The sequence below is a fragment of the Populus nigra genome, chromosome 7 (genome assembly GCF_951802175.1).
Source record: "Populus nigra chromosome 7, ddPopNigr1.1, whole genome shotgun sequence".
Lineage (NCBI taxonomy): Eukaryota > Viridiplantae > Streptophyta > Magnoliopsida > Malpighiales > Salicaceae > Populus > Populus nigra.
Window position 1 is genome coordinate 7246982 of NC_084858.1, and position 15654 is coordinate 7262635.

The 15654-nt window shown below is 30.8% G+C and overlaps 1 protein-coding gene and 1 pseudogene across 1 annotated transcript; both read left to right on the forward strand.

The window, feature by feature from the left end:
• Positions 1-5409: 5409 nt before the first annotated feature.
• LOC133698963 (protein DMR6-LIKE OXYGENASE 2-like) lies at positions 5410-7351 on the forward strand. The gene is made up of 3 exons (XM_062122073.1): positions 5410-6028; positions 6488-6815; positions 6944-7351. Exons 1-3 carry the CDS (start codon positions 5550-5552, stop codon positions 7244-7246), a joined length of 1110 nt encoding a protein of 369 aa, XP_061978057.1. The 5' UTR covers positions 5410-5549; the 3' UTR covers positions 7247-7351.
• Positions 7352-8949: 1598 nt separating this feature from the next.
• Positions 8950-10360, forward strand: LOC133699446 (protein DMR6-LIKE OXYGENASE 2-like; annotated as a pseudogene).
• Positions 10361-15654: the final 5294 nt, after the last annotated feature.

Here is a 15654-nt window from a genome sequence, read left to right on the forward strand (position 1 = left end):
AAATAAATCAAAATAAATTATAACCATAATAGAGTACGGATGAAATAGCTATACATACACACACACACACACATAGAAGGGTGAGTTTCCACCGCGTTTCAAAAAAATTTAAATTTTTTTTGTTTAAAATGAAAAAAATATATATTTATAGATCGTTTTAATATACTGATATTAAAAATAATTTTTAAAAAATTTAAAAAATTATTTTAATACATTTCAAAATAAAAAATAATTTAAACAATAATCGCTACTATGCTTTTCAGGGTAGTAGACAAATAAACGATCCAACGTCAAAATATTTTCTTGACTGCCTAATATTCTGAATGGTAAAGAAACAAAAGTTCTCGAGTCAGTCCCCTGCACTAGAGTAGAGACATGGTTTATAAAACCTGACTCAGCCCAGCCTGGTGGCTTAATTTAGTGACCTAGCAACTTGTAACTGGTTAAGTTTTATGTAGATTGAGGCTTTTTTACTAAAAAAAAATGATGTATTATTTTTAAAAATAAAAATCCAAAATAATTGTTTTAATAAAAAAATTGAATTGCTTCATCTACTCACACAAGTTTGACCCAAATTTTAGACCAAATTAGACCCCAGCTTGGTATTATAATTATGAATAAAAATAGATGAGAAAAACCAATCTAACTATTTGTGTGTTTAGAAATACAGTTCAAATCGTATTATCTTAAAATTTAATTTTTTTATTTAAAATTAATATTTTATATTTTCTCGTTTTGATACGTTGATATCAAAAATAATTTAAAAAAATAAAAAAAATATTATTTTTATATATTTCTAAATAAAATATATTTTAAATTACACTCACTATCACAATCTACACAGAATATATGCTTCCAGGCTAGAGCACTTGTCGGATCGAAGAAACACCCACATTCTAGCCGTAGCAAGACAGCATCAGGGCGGTCTGGTTTAAAATGATTTTATGATATGAATCTCTTTTTGTTTTTTTGTTTGTCTTTTGGTGGGTTAAAGAAAAAAAATATTAATTTACTGTCGCGGTATTCATAAAAAAAAATGTCTTCACTTAATGTATCTAAACTAGTTAGATGACTCTAATCATCTAGTGACATGACTCACGCGATATTGTGGGTCTTTTTTTTACATAAAAAATATTAAAAAAACTAAAATTTAAAAGTGTTGGGTATTTTTACAAAGCTATACCCAAGAGATTTGGGTTTGGCTGCAACGCCTAGCCTAAAAGTAATATTTATAATATTAATAATAACATTAAAGTTGCATGACCCAAGTTTAAGTGAGTCTGGCTGCAACACCGGACCCAAGAATATTAGATGTAGGTCTGGCTATAAGGTCGTGTTATAAAAGTGTGATAATTAAATAGATTAATTAAAAAGAAAAAAACAAAGCAAAAAACCAACAGGAAGAAAAAAACTAATGAAGAAAAAGAAAAAAAATCTGAATTAATTGGGTTAACCCTTCAAATCAAGTTAACCCGTAAAACCTGGGATTCTCGTCATGAAAGTTTGATAACTAAATAGAAAAAAAAAAATTGACGGGTTTACCCAGAATTAACTGGGTTAACCCATCAAACCAAGTTAACTCGTCAAATCCAGGATACGTGTCATGAAAGTCTAATAATTAAATAGAAAGAAATTTAACATTAACAAACTAAACAAAACGAAAAAAATTAATTAAAAAAAAATTCGGGTTAACTCGTCAAACCAGGTTAATCCATCAAACCCGGGATCCGTATTATGAAAATCTGATAACTAAAAAAAAATTGGCATTAACAAACTAAATCAAACAAAAAAAATCATTAAAAAACAAAAAAAAATTAAAAAAAACAGTTCTATAATATAATATAATAATTATAATAATATAATATATTAATAAGTGAAAGGCATGGAGAAGCTAGAGTAGTTTTATCATACCTTCCTTTTAAAGTATTACTTAATAGGAAAGTTACAGTAGTTTCTCGACTCCTTTTAGAGTGCGCGATGTCGCGGGTAAATTTTTTTGTATAAAAAATACCAAGAAAAAGCTAAGATCTAAAAGTGTTAGGTCTTTCTGTAAAGCTATATCCAAGAATCTTGGGTTTGGCTGTAACGCTTGACCCAAAAGTAATATTTATAATATTAATAATAACATTAAACTTGCGTAACCCAGTAGGTCTCGCTGCAATACCAAACCCAGTAGCCTTGGATGCGGGTTTGGCTGCAAGGTCGTGTCATAAAAGTGTGATAATTACATAAATTAATTAAGAAGAAAAAAATCAATAGAAAGAAAAAAACTAATGAGGAAAAAAAATCTGAATTAACTGGGTTAACCCTTTAAACCAGGTTAACCCGTCAAAATCTTCGATTCGTGTCGTGAAAGTTTGATAACTAAATAGAAAAAAAAATTGAACATTGACAACTTAAATTAAACAAAAAAATTAATTAAAAATAAAAAAACAAAAACAAACAAAAGACATAAGCCTATTACTAATGAGGATAAAGAAAAAAAAATCTGAATCAACTGAGTTAACCTGTTAAACCTGGGATTTGCGTCATGAAAGCTTGATAACTAAATAGAAAAAAAAAATCGATGGGTTAAACGAAAAAAAACTAACAAACTAAACTAAATGAAAAAAAATTGATTAAAAAGGAAAAAAGCAAAAAAATATTTCGAGTTAACTTGTCAAACCCGATATCCGTGTCATGAAGTCTGATAACTAAATAAAATTTTTTTCACATTAACAAACTAAATTAAACAAAAAAAAATCATTAAAAGAAAAAAAACACAAAGAAAAAAGCAAAAAAAACTCATAAAGGCATAAAAAACAAAAAAATGAAAACAGGAAAAAAAATGAAAAAAAAAAAGTTAAGAGTTTCACTGTGCACAGTGAAACACTGATGCATAAAAGGCGTGGGGAAAGTTACATAACCCGCGCAATGCCGCGAGTCAAACCTGGGATCCGCGTCATGAAAGTTTGATAACTAAATAGAAAAAATTGATGGGTTTACCTAGAATTAACGGGGTTAACCCGTTAAGTCCGAAATACGTGTCATGCAAGTCTGATAATTAAATAAAAAGAAATTTAACATTAACAAACTAAACTAAACGACATAAATTAATTAAAAAGAAAAACATAAATTTCGGGCTAACTCGTCAAATTAGGTTAACCCATCAAACCCAGAAACCGTGTTATGAAAATCTGTTAAATAAAAAAAATTCACATTAACAAACTAAATTAAAAAAAATTCATTAAAAAAATTTTTTTAAAAATGAAAGCAGTTACAGTATTTTTTTAGGATATGTTATAATATAATAGAATAATATAATATAATATAATTATAATAAGGAAATAATAGGGAAAGTTAAAAGGCGTGGGAAGCTACAGTGCTTTTCCCACGCCTTTTAGAGTATTACTAGTATTGATACCCGCGCGATGCCGCGGGTCATTTTTTTTGCATAAAAAATATTAAAAAACAATAAAAATTTAAAAATCTTGAGTTTTTCTGCAAAGTTATACCCAAGAAGTTTAAGTGAGTCTGGCTGTAACACCGGATCCAAGAATACTGAATGTGGGTCTGGCTATAAGGTCGTGTGATAAAAGTGTGATAATTAAATAGATTAATTATAAAAACAAAGAAAAAAAATCAACAGGAAGTAAAAAACTAATGAAAAAAAGAAAAAAAAACATTGAATTAATTGGGTCAACCTTTTAAAACAGGTTATTCCGTAAAACCTGGGATTTGCGTCATGAAAGTTTGATAATTAAATAAAAAAAATGACAGGTTTACCTAAAACTAACCGAGTTAACCCATCAAACCAAGTTAACCCGTCAAGCCCAGGATACGTGTCATGAAAGTATGAAAGTCTGATAATTAAATAGAAAGAAAATTAACTTTAACAAACTAACCTAAATGAAAAAAATAAATAAAAAAAATTTAACATTAACAAACTAAATCAAACAAAAAAAATTCATTAAAAAAAATAAAAAGAAAAAACAAAAGAAAAAAACAGTTATATAATATAATACAATATAATTATAATTATAATTATAATTATAATGAAAAAACGCGGGGAAAATTTAAAAAAATGAAAAAAAAAAGTGGGGAAAGCTAAAGCTAAAGCTAAATTCTCAACCAACTCAATATTGAAAAAATAAATTTAACAAAGATAATTTAAAAAAAAACATGTGGGGGAAACACTGTAACCAAACAAAAACCATGTAAGAAAAATACTGTAGTAATCTATAGTATGATAACTAAATAGAAAAAAAATTAATTAAAAATAATAAAAAACAAAAACAAACAAAAGACATAAGCCTGTTACTAATGAGGAAAAAGAAAAAAAAAATTGAATCAACTGAGTTAACTCGTCAAATCAGGTTAACCCGTCAAACCTGAGATTCGCATAATGAAAGTTTGATAAGTAAATAGAAAAAAAAAATCGATGAGTCAAACGAAAAAAAATTAACAAACTAAACAAAACGAAAAAAAATGATTAAAAAACAAAAAAACAAAAAAAAATTCAGGTCAACTCGTTAAACCAGGTTAACCCGTCAAACCCGAAATCCATGTCATGAAAGTATGATAACTAAATAAATTTTTTTTTTCACATTAACAAACTAAATTAAAAAAAAATTCATTAAAAGAAATAGAAAAAAAAGTGAACATTAACAACTTAAACTAAACGAAAAAAAATTAATTAAAAAAAAAACAAAAACAAACAAAAGACATAAGCATATTACCAATGAGGAAAAAGAAAAAAAATCTGAATCAATTGAGTTAGCTCGTCAAACCAGGTTAACCCGTCAAACGTGAGATTCGTGTCATGAAAATTTGATAACTAAATAGAAAAAAAAATCGATAGGTCAAACGAAAAAAATTGATTAAAAAGAAAAAAAACAAAAAATTTCAAACTAAATTAAACCAAAAAAATTCATTAAAGAAAAATGAAAAAAAAAAAACCATAGGCGGAAAAAAAAAAGGAAAACAAAAACCAAAAAAAAGAAGAAAAAGTCAAGTGTATCACTGTGTGCACAGTGATACATTTCACTGTGCACACACTAAATTAAAAAAAATTCATTAAAAAAATTAAAAAAAAAAAGAAAAGAAAGCAGTTACAGTATTTTTTTAGGATATGTTATAATATAATAGAATAATATAATATAATATAATTATAATATAATAATTATAATAATATAATATATTAATAATAAGGAAATAATAGAGAAAGTTAAAAGGCATGGGAAGCTACAGTGCTTTTCCCACGCCTTTTTAGAGTATTACTTAACTTAATTACTTAACCAGAGAAACGTAAAGCATCTTCAACTAGCATGAACCAAGTTTAGACACGTGTTATTTTTAAGGTTGAAAATTGTTGTTGTAAAAGAACAAATTGCCAGCACAAACGTCACATAATCTGTCTGCATCTGCTTAGTTTACCCCATCCGAAGAACACCACCGAGTCTGTCTAGGTTCACTTTGTATTAAACCAGCTCTCGAAGCATAAATAAGACCATACCCCACAACCCTTTTGCTTACAAACAATTATTCAAGAGAGAGAGAGAGAGATCATCATGGGAGAGGTTGATCCAGCCTTCATTCAAGACCTTGAGCACAGGCCAAAGCTTGAGATCGTCATAGCAGAAGGAATACCCTTAATTGATTTATCCATAATTTGTTCTCGTAACACCAACTTGGATAACTCTCAAGCGCTTGATGATCTGGTTAAGGAGATAGGGAATGCATGCAAGAACTTGGGGTTCTTTCAAGTGATCAATCATGGGGTGCCTCTTGACAAGCGACAAAAGATTGAGAATGCATCAAGACAATTTTTCGGTCAGCCATTAGAGGAGAAAAGGAAGGTTAGGAGAGACGAGCGGAAGGTGTTGGGTTATTCTGACACCGAGCATACCAAAAATGTTAGGGACTGGAAAGAAGTGTTTGATTTTGCTGTGAAGACTCCAACCATTGTACCATCCTCGTATGAGCCTGATGACAAGGAAGTTACCGAATGGTTTCATGATCAGTGGCCCGAGTATCCCCTTGAACTAAGGTAACTGTAATTTTTTTTAAAACAAAAAAAACAAAACTTTTGCACAATTTGGACCACTTGTTTACTTGTTGCAGCTGTGAGCAATAAAATCAAGATAGAGATCTGCATGTTGGTGTTCAACAAGAGAGAATTTGTTGCTAGCTAGCATTCACTGGTTGTGAAAGTCTCATGTTATAGTTGCTATAAAAGACAAACTAGTTTTATTCCATATAAATCATGCCAATCATATTGTTGGAATCTAATGCATTGAAAGAAAATTAGATTCAAGAGCTGCTTATCGGAGATTTTTTACAGGGATGAGATTCATGTGAACCCAAATTGTATAGAATGTGTAGTTTTTTGTGATTAGTTCGGTCCCCCTACACCAGTCGAAGAAATTTTGGCTACCGCAACTTTAGGCCAATCTACAAGTTCTTTGATAATATAAGATTATGAATGTTTCTTTGGTCTTGCATGCAGGGAGGCCTTGGAAGAATATGCTAAAGACATGGAGAAACTAGCCTTCAAGTTGCTGGGGCTCGTTGCCCTGAGTCTAGGCTTACCAGAGAATAGGCTCCATGGATTCTTTGAAGACCAAATCAGCTTCATTAGACTCAATCATTATTCCCCTTGCCCTGTTCCACAACTAGCTCTTGGCGTTGGTCGACACAAGGACGGTGGAGCCTTGACCATCCTCGCTGAAGATGATGTTGGGGGTCTAGAAGTCAAAAGAAAAACTGACGGGGAATGGATTCGTGTTAAGCCAATCCCGGATGCCTTTATCATCAATGTTGGTGACATTATCCAGGTACCATCACCAAAATCACAGTACGATAAGATGATTTAGCAATTAACACTAATCAATTATCTGGCAGGCTTGTTTCTGAGATTTGCATTTGCCGAAGTCACTTGGTAGAATCTTTACTTCTTGTGCAGGTTTGGAGCAATGATGCTTATGAGAGTGTGGAACATAGAGTTATGGTGAACTCTGAGAGGGAAAGGTTTTCCATTCCGTTTTTCTTCAACCCGGCACACTACACTGATGTGAAGCCCCTGGAGGAGCTGACAAATGAGCAAAACCCTGTCAGATACAAGCCATACAATTGGGGAAAGTTTTTTGTCAGAAGAAAGCGCGGTAATTTCAAGAAGCTTGATGTTGAGAACATCCAAATTTATCACTTCAGGATACCAGAGTCCGAGTTAGCTGATAAGCTAGAGGGAGCACTGTCCATCAAGTAGCAAGAAATCACTACCTTCTACAGAAAAAGTCTCTTCTATGAGATTCAGCAGTATCGTGTAAAAAATAATGGGATTTGGTATGAATAAAGATACAATATTGCGTTATTTTTGTTGATGTGGATTGATTCTATTCGTGAATCTGAAAATAATTGAGCAAGCCTTGTCATTGCTCGTTTGTTTTTTACCCTGTTTTCAATATTTTTTTAAAAAAATAAAAACAACAAAAAAAATTGAAAAGAATAAGAATTCTTGGAAAAAAAAAGGCATTTCTCGGGAAATGTGTTCAATTTCATTTTAATCCATAAATTTCTGATTTTTTGATTTGTCACACGTGTGTTGATGAATTTTTATTAAAGAGAAAATCCTTAATCCAAAAAACATCAATAATAAGTTTTTTTTAGTGAGTAAAATGTAATAAAAAATAATAATAAAGACTAGTCTTAAAAAAATTGTAAAAAGAAAAAAAGGAACATAATGTTGTTTAAAAATAAATAAAATTCTTAGACCATGTTTGTTTTTGTATTTACTTCTATGTTAAAACCACGAAATTATATTATTTGATTAGCTTCTCAACCATACTTTTCAACTTGTAAGACTCATAATTTATATGTTCAACCACAAGTTCAGTAAAAGCAAGCATGACTTGCTTTTGCTGAATACTAACCACAACTGCACAGTTTAATGTGCCTTTCATTTCTCTTCATTGTTCTTGCCTTTTATTTAGCCTCTTCACCTCCTAAATTTTTATTTTTTTACCGATTATGTTTTCAATTATAAGATCTTATAGTTTTATTTTTGTTTGTCAACAAATCATTCAAACACTCAAAAAATTACCCATCTCCAACCTAAATCCTCATCCTAAACTCAAACCATACACCAAATTTGCCTCTGTTTTTTATTCTTCTTGGGTTCCGTATTTCTTCATAACCCAGAAATTATTGACAGCATGTTGTAATTGACGTCATCTTTAAGGTAATTTTTTTCAGATGATATTTCAAAAATTTCATGTAATTAAAATTTTCATCAAAAATCATTCCCTTCTTCTTCTTTTTTTTATAAAATTTGTGGCTTTTTTACCAAATAAAAATGATGTATTATTTTTAAAATAAAAATAAAATATAATTGTTTTAATAAAAAATTGAATTGGTCCATCAACTCACAAATTGACCCAAGTCACAGACCAAATTAGACCTAGCTTGGTATTATAATTATAAATAGAGATAGATCTGAAGTCCGAACCGGTCCGAACATATGCTTCCAGACTAGAGCACTTGTCGGATTGGAGAAACACCCCCATTCTAGCCGTAGCAATATAGCATCAGGGCAGTCTGGTTTAAAATGATTATATGATATGAAATTATTATTATTATTATTAATTTAGATGTTCGGATTAGTTTGTATGTACTTCGATTAATTTCACAGGTCCTGAAATTAATGACCATATAAACCTTCAATAACCCTAAGGTTAGTTTGTATGTACTGATAATTTTTAATGTGTAAATTAAAAACTTAATTAGTTAAATTATTTCGTTAATTTTTTTTTTTTGGGTGGCTTAAAGAAAAACAAATATTAATTTACTGTCGCGGTATTCATAAAAAAATGTCTACATTCAATGTATTTAAATTAGAGAAACGTAAAGCATCTTCAACTTGCATGAATCAAATTTAGGCAAGTGTTATTTTTAAGGTCGAAAAATGTTTTTGTCAAAAAAAATTGCCAGCACAAACGTCACATAATCTGTCTGCGTTTACCCCATCCGAAGAACACCACGGATTCTGTCTAGGTTCACTTCGTATTAAACCAGCTCTCGAAGCATAAATAAGACCATACCCCACAACCCTTTTGCTTACAAAAAATTACTCCAGAGAGAGAGAGAGAGATCATCATGGGAGAGGTTGATCCAGCCTTCATTCAAGACCTTGAGCACAGGCCAAAGCTTGAGATCATCAAAGCAGAAGGAATACCCTTAATTGATTTATCCGTAATTAGTTCTCCTAACACCAACTTGGGTAACTCTCAAGCACTTGATGGTCTGGTTAAGGAGATAGGGAATGCATGCAAGAACTTGGGGTTCTTTCAAGTGATCAATCATGGGGTGCCTCTTGACAAGCGACAAAAGATTGAGAATGCATCAAGACAATTTTTCGGTCAGCCATTAGAGGAGAAAAGGAAGGTTAGGAGAGACGAGCGGAAGGTGTTGGGTTATTATGACACCGAGCATACCAAAAATGTTAGGGACTGGAAAGAAGTGTTTGATTTTGCTGTGAAGACTCCAACCATTGTACCATCCTCGTATGAGCCTGATGACAAGGAAGTTACCGAATGTTAAATGATCAATGGCCCGAGTATCCTCTTGAACTAAGGTAACTGTACTTTAAAAAAAAAAAAAACAAAACTTTTGCACAATTTGGACACCTTGTTTACCTGTTGCAGCTGTGAGCAATAAAATCAAGATAGAGATCTGCATTTTGGTGTTCAACAAGAGAGAATTTGTTGCTAGCTAGCATTCACTGGTTGTGAAAGTCTCATGTTATAGTTGCTATAAAAGACAAACTAGTTTTATTCCATATAAATCATACCAATCATATTGTTGGAATCTAATCCATTGAAAGAAAATTAGATTCAAGAGCTGCTTGTCGGAGATTTTTTACAGGGATGAGATTCATGTGAACCCAAATTGTATAGAATGTGTAGTTTTTTGTGATTAGTTCGGTCCCCCTACACCAGTCGAAGAAATTTTAGCTACCGCAACTTTAGGCCAATCTACAAGTTCTTTGATAATATAAGATTATGAACGTTTCTTTGGTCTTGAATGCAGGGAGGCCTTGGAAGAATATGCTAAAGACGTGGAAAAACTAGCCTTCAAGTTGCTGGGGCTCGTTGCCCTGAGTCTAGGCTTACCAGAGAATAGGTTCCATGGATTCTTTGAAGACCAAACCAGCTTCATTAGACTCAATCATTATCCCCCTTGCCCTGTTCCACAACTAGCTCTTGGCGTTGGTCGACACAAGGACGGTGGAGCCTTGACCATCCTCGCTGAAGATGATGTTGGGGGACTAGAAGTCAAAAGAAAAACAGACGGGGAATGGATTCGAGTTAAGCTTAGAACATAATGTTAGTATTCTTAGAACCAGTTTGTTTTTATGGCAATTTCTACATTCAATTGAAACCACAAAATTATGTTGTTTGGTTAGCATGTTAATCACACTTTTCAACTCGTGGGACCCATAAATCCTGTGTTGCAACCACAGGTTCAGCAAAAGCAAATGTGACTTGCTTTTGTTGAATACTAACCACAATTGCACACAGAGTGCACTGACACCATTAAACTGTTGATTTTCTATTGTCCAAAATAATCTTGTCATTGCTTAACTTGTCTCCTCTCTCGTCCATCTTCTTGCCTTTCTCTCTAGCATGCCTTTCCTTTCTCTTCATTGTTCTTGCCTTTCATTCAGCCTCTTCACCTTCTAAATTTTCATTATGTTACCCATTTTGTTTCCAATTGTAAGATCTTATCGTAAATTTTTTATCTGTCAACAAATCATTCAAACACTCAAAAGATTACCCGTCTCCAACCTAAATCGTCGACCTAAACTCAAACCATACACCAAATTTACCTTCGTCTTCTATTTTTCTCGGGGTTCCATACTTCTTCATGTCAATTACATCGTTGACAACACGATGTAATTAACACCATCTTCAAGGTAATTTTTTTAAGAGGATATTTCAAAAATCTCATGTAATTAAATTTTTCAATTTCATCAAAAATCATTCCCTTCGTCTTCCTTTTTTCTAAATTTATGCATTTTGTTTTGTTTTTGAAATCATAAATCTAACATCTTTTATTTCTGGAAAGCACAAAAAAATCTATGGATTGGTCATAAATATTGTTTTTGGTTTCACATTAATTGCCATCTGTAGTGGCGCTGAAATCTATTTTCTTGACTATTACATAACATTGCCTATGTTGGGAAAGGAACTATCAACAATTAATTTTCAAATTGAAACTGACAAACTGGGCCTATTTGCAGATAGATTTCCCAAAAACTATTTCTGAACCTGGAGGATTTCTTCTAACTTATTTATTTTGTTTCTAGTATTATGGCTAGTATGTGGGTGTGTTAATTTATGTGGGATAAATTTAACATCCCCATGAAGTACTGCACTTAATTTTTTCCTTCACGATTTGGTTTTCTTTTTCTGTAACTCACCTTTCTAAACTTGCATGAGTTTCTTTTAGTTGTTGTTTTCAGAAACTTGGTTCAATCCATGTGTGAATTTCACTTGCATTGAGTGCTATAAGATCAGCTTATTTGGTATTACTGTTAAATTTGTATCATCAACTGCATCAAACATCTTTTCTTGTCAAGTAGCCATTAGAAATTGTTGCTTTCAAAAACCAAGACTGTTGTTGCATTCACACAAATTCATGTGTTGTCATCACCTTTTTATTATATTGCATCTAGGACATTAACTTATTAATTATATGTTTGAAAAAACATTTTAATCTAGAACATGAAAAATTCTCAATTACACGATAAGGCATGTTGGACTAGAGAGATGTTGAACACATTTTGTGACATTTGTAAAAGCAGTTAAGAAAGGTATGCGACCGAACACATATTTCGACAAAGCTGGATGGAAATATGTTATCAATTGCTTTAAAAAGCAGACCAACCATACACTAATGAAAGCACAATTAAAGAATAAGTGGGATAGAATAGAAAAATATTGAAGAATATGGAAGAAGTTGATTTCCGAAAAAGGAGTAAGTTGGAGTTTAAACTTGGAACAATTTCAGCCACTAACGAATGGTGAAAATTTAAAATCAATGTTTGTTTTTGTTTGACCATGTGTACAATTACTATGAAATACTTCATTGTTTATTCTTATAATTGTTATGATTCATTTGTATCTTTATTTTTCCTTGTAGGAAATACGAAGAGCTTGAAAATTTAGGCATTCCGGTATCGAGCCCGCATTGTATTGTAAATATGATATTATATTTATGAACATTGTGGCTACCGGTCTGTATGCTTGGGCTCCATCAAAAGGTTTGAATTCTAATGATGATGGTGTAGATGAAGGGATAAGGAATGCTATTAATGAGGATTTAAATTTAAAGGAAGATGGTGGTGATTCAGAGGAGGATACTTTATCAAATTTTATAGAGGATATCAATAATATAGTTGTTGATGTTAACTTTGTCAATAATAGTAGCAATCCTAGTAGTAGTAGTGGTAAGAGAAAAAGGCCTCAACAATGTAAAAAAAAGAGTGTTAAAAAAAAGGTTCAAGAATGGAAGAGCAATTTTTTTCATGTTTAGATCAATTAGTTGATAGTGTCCCTACTAGGAGTGAATGCACATCTAGTACTTGGGATAAAAAATGATGTAACATATAAGAGGTCATGAAAATGTTTCACTCCATTGAGGACATGGTTTCAGGAGTGAGCTTTATTGTTTTACTAATGAGTTTTTCATGGTTAGAAGCATGAGGAAAATGTGGGAAGCAATTAAATATAAGAAAAGAAAATTTTCAATAGCTGAAATTAATGTTCGAGAGGAGCTCAAACCTTAAACCATGATGTAAGGGTCAATCTAATTAATCTACTTTAAATCTAAATTGCATATTGAGTATTGTTGTAATAAAATTATCTTTAAAACATTTCTAAAAATTTGATATTGAAAATGATTCGTGTGTTTTTAGGTATTCTTTGAATTTGATATTTCAAGTCTAATGTTGTTAGATAGGTTATTACAATTTCATTTCATGATATACAATGATTTGTTCATTAGATGTTAAATGATTCATTAACATAATATTAATGTCATAATTATCATGAACATACTTTGGTGCTTTGTGTTTTATAGTTATGAGAGATAAATTTTGTTGCTGTATATTGATCTAGATGTCACTGTTACTGCTAAAATGTTGTTGTCTATTAGTCTATAAATTAATTAGTTGCTGCTGAGTAAGGAAATTGAATGTAAAGGATTAGCCTTTATTTTAAAAAAAAAATTATTATAACTTTAAGGATGATAGAATGTATTGTATTTTATTAGTGACTGTTGTAAGTTGGAATTGTAGGTGAGAATGGTTCCTGATGTAAGTTGAAATTGTAGGTGAGAAAAGTTGTTTTGAGTATTTGTTACGAATTGAGTTTGTTACTTAACATTGCCAACTCACGTGAAATTTTATTTGTTGACTAAATAATGCACACTTACAATAAAAACACATCCATCACTTTCAATAGCTATCGTGAAATACAATTACATTCAATATAGAAGGCATTTCATTTGTAGTATTTTGAATTGCATGTATTTTAAAAGGTGATTTGTCTTTTATCAATTTATATATATATATCTGTTTATGTACAACCATGACCTTATATAAATTATGTTTATTCATCCTCATTTTCATCCTAATTAGTCTGACAACTTGACTAGATTTTATGAAACTTTACTCTTAACATCATGTATGCAACCAATCTTAACAAAATATCATAAGATATGTTGAATTAAACTCATTTACCTAATTAAAGCTCACACATTCATATGTTTGTTTTGCACTTAGTCTTGTATTCATTAATTATTACTCATAGAACTATGGTAATTTGTAAATACTTCTATGATTTTCTGTTTGGGTACAAGTTTAAGCCCACATCAAATTTTTAGATTCCAAACAGATCCCTCCATCTTCGTCTAATTGTGTCAATCTTACTCGTGAAAAATATCTTTTTTTTGTAAATATGAATGCGAATTGGTTTAATGATCTATTTGATAGGGATTATGAAAATGTTATAAATAATTTTGTTCAGTATGTTTCACATGATTCTAGTGGTAGAATTAATGGTAATGGTTTTGGATGCAATAGCGGTGCTAGTGATAATAGCAATACAGATGATGATGATGATGATGATGATGATAACGATGATGATGAAAATGAATACAATGATGATGAGGAAGGAGATTTGTTTTGGTTTAGAGAGTTTGATCGGTGTAAACAACTATTATGCACAGCACATGAATGCGATTGTTGAATGAAATTTTAAATAGGCCTTGGATATGTTGTGTTAACATGTTTAGGATGCATGTAAACAAATTACAAAGTCTATGTGTTGATTTAAAAACATAATATGGATTAAAACCATTTAGGAGGATGAGTGTTATTAAGAAGGTTGGCAAGTTTCTCTATATTTTAGCACTAAGTGCTTCAAATAAGAAAGTTCATGAGAGATTTCAACATTCAGATGAAATTGTAGTAGATATTTCAATGAGTTCTTAGGTCGGTGCTTGCTTGCTGTTGAATTAATCAAATCAATAAATCCAAAATTCTCGACAACAACAAGAGAAATCGCAATGAATCCAAGATATATGCTACATTTCAAGGTGACATTAATGTTTTTTAAATTATTTAATAATTAAAAAAGTTACAAAAAAAATTGACTACGTTTCAATTGATTGTTAAACTATTTTTTATGTAGAATTGTATTAAAGCGATTGATTGAACACATGTACGTGCTTGTGTATTACAAGAAAATCAAATACTATTTATTGGTTGAAAAGATGTACTCACTTAAAATATAATGGTGGCATGTAGCTTTAACATGAAATTTACATTTGTTTGGGTTGAGTGGGAAGGTAATACACACGATATAAGAATATTTCTTGAGGCAATTGACAATCCAAATACAAAATTTTCGAAGCCACCAAAGGTATTGAGAAATAAACAATGTAAATGCTATTAAAATTAAAAAATTTTCTTTTCGGTCTTTAATGGGAATTAAGTTTAAAACAAACATTATGTTATTGCAGAGAAGTATTATCTTGTTGATTTGGGATATCCAAATGAGTATGAATATTTAGGATCATATAGAGGTAAGAGATATCATCTTCTAGAATTTTATCGACGAGGCTAATCACAAAATCAAGAAGAAATATTCAATCATGTTCATTCATCAATACGATGTGTAATAGAATGTACTTTTGGAGTTTGAAAAAAAAAAGAGGTGAATAATTTTATAGAACATGCATGTTTTTCCTTACAAAACACAAGTTCAAATTGTTGTCGCATTAATGACACTACATAATTACATTAGAAGAAAGTCGATCCAAGATATTGCATTTAATGAGTTTGATCGTCATCCCGATTTTGTTCTTGAGGATATTTTAACCGATATGATTCCACAATCACAAACATATGGACACTAGAGAGCTTCGCGTATGAATTTTGTTCGTGATGACATTGCAGTAAGTTTGATGGGATAATAATATTTTTTTATTTAAAAAAAATAAACAATTTCTTTTTATACCGATTATTGTTTCTATTATTTGTTATTTTTGCTATTTAAAACATAAAAAAATAAATTTGTGTCCTTTTTAGTCATTTTATATACAACATCAATT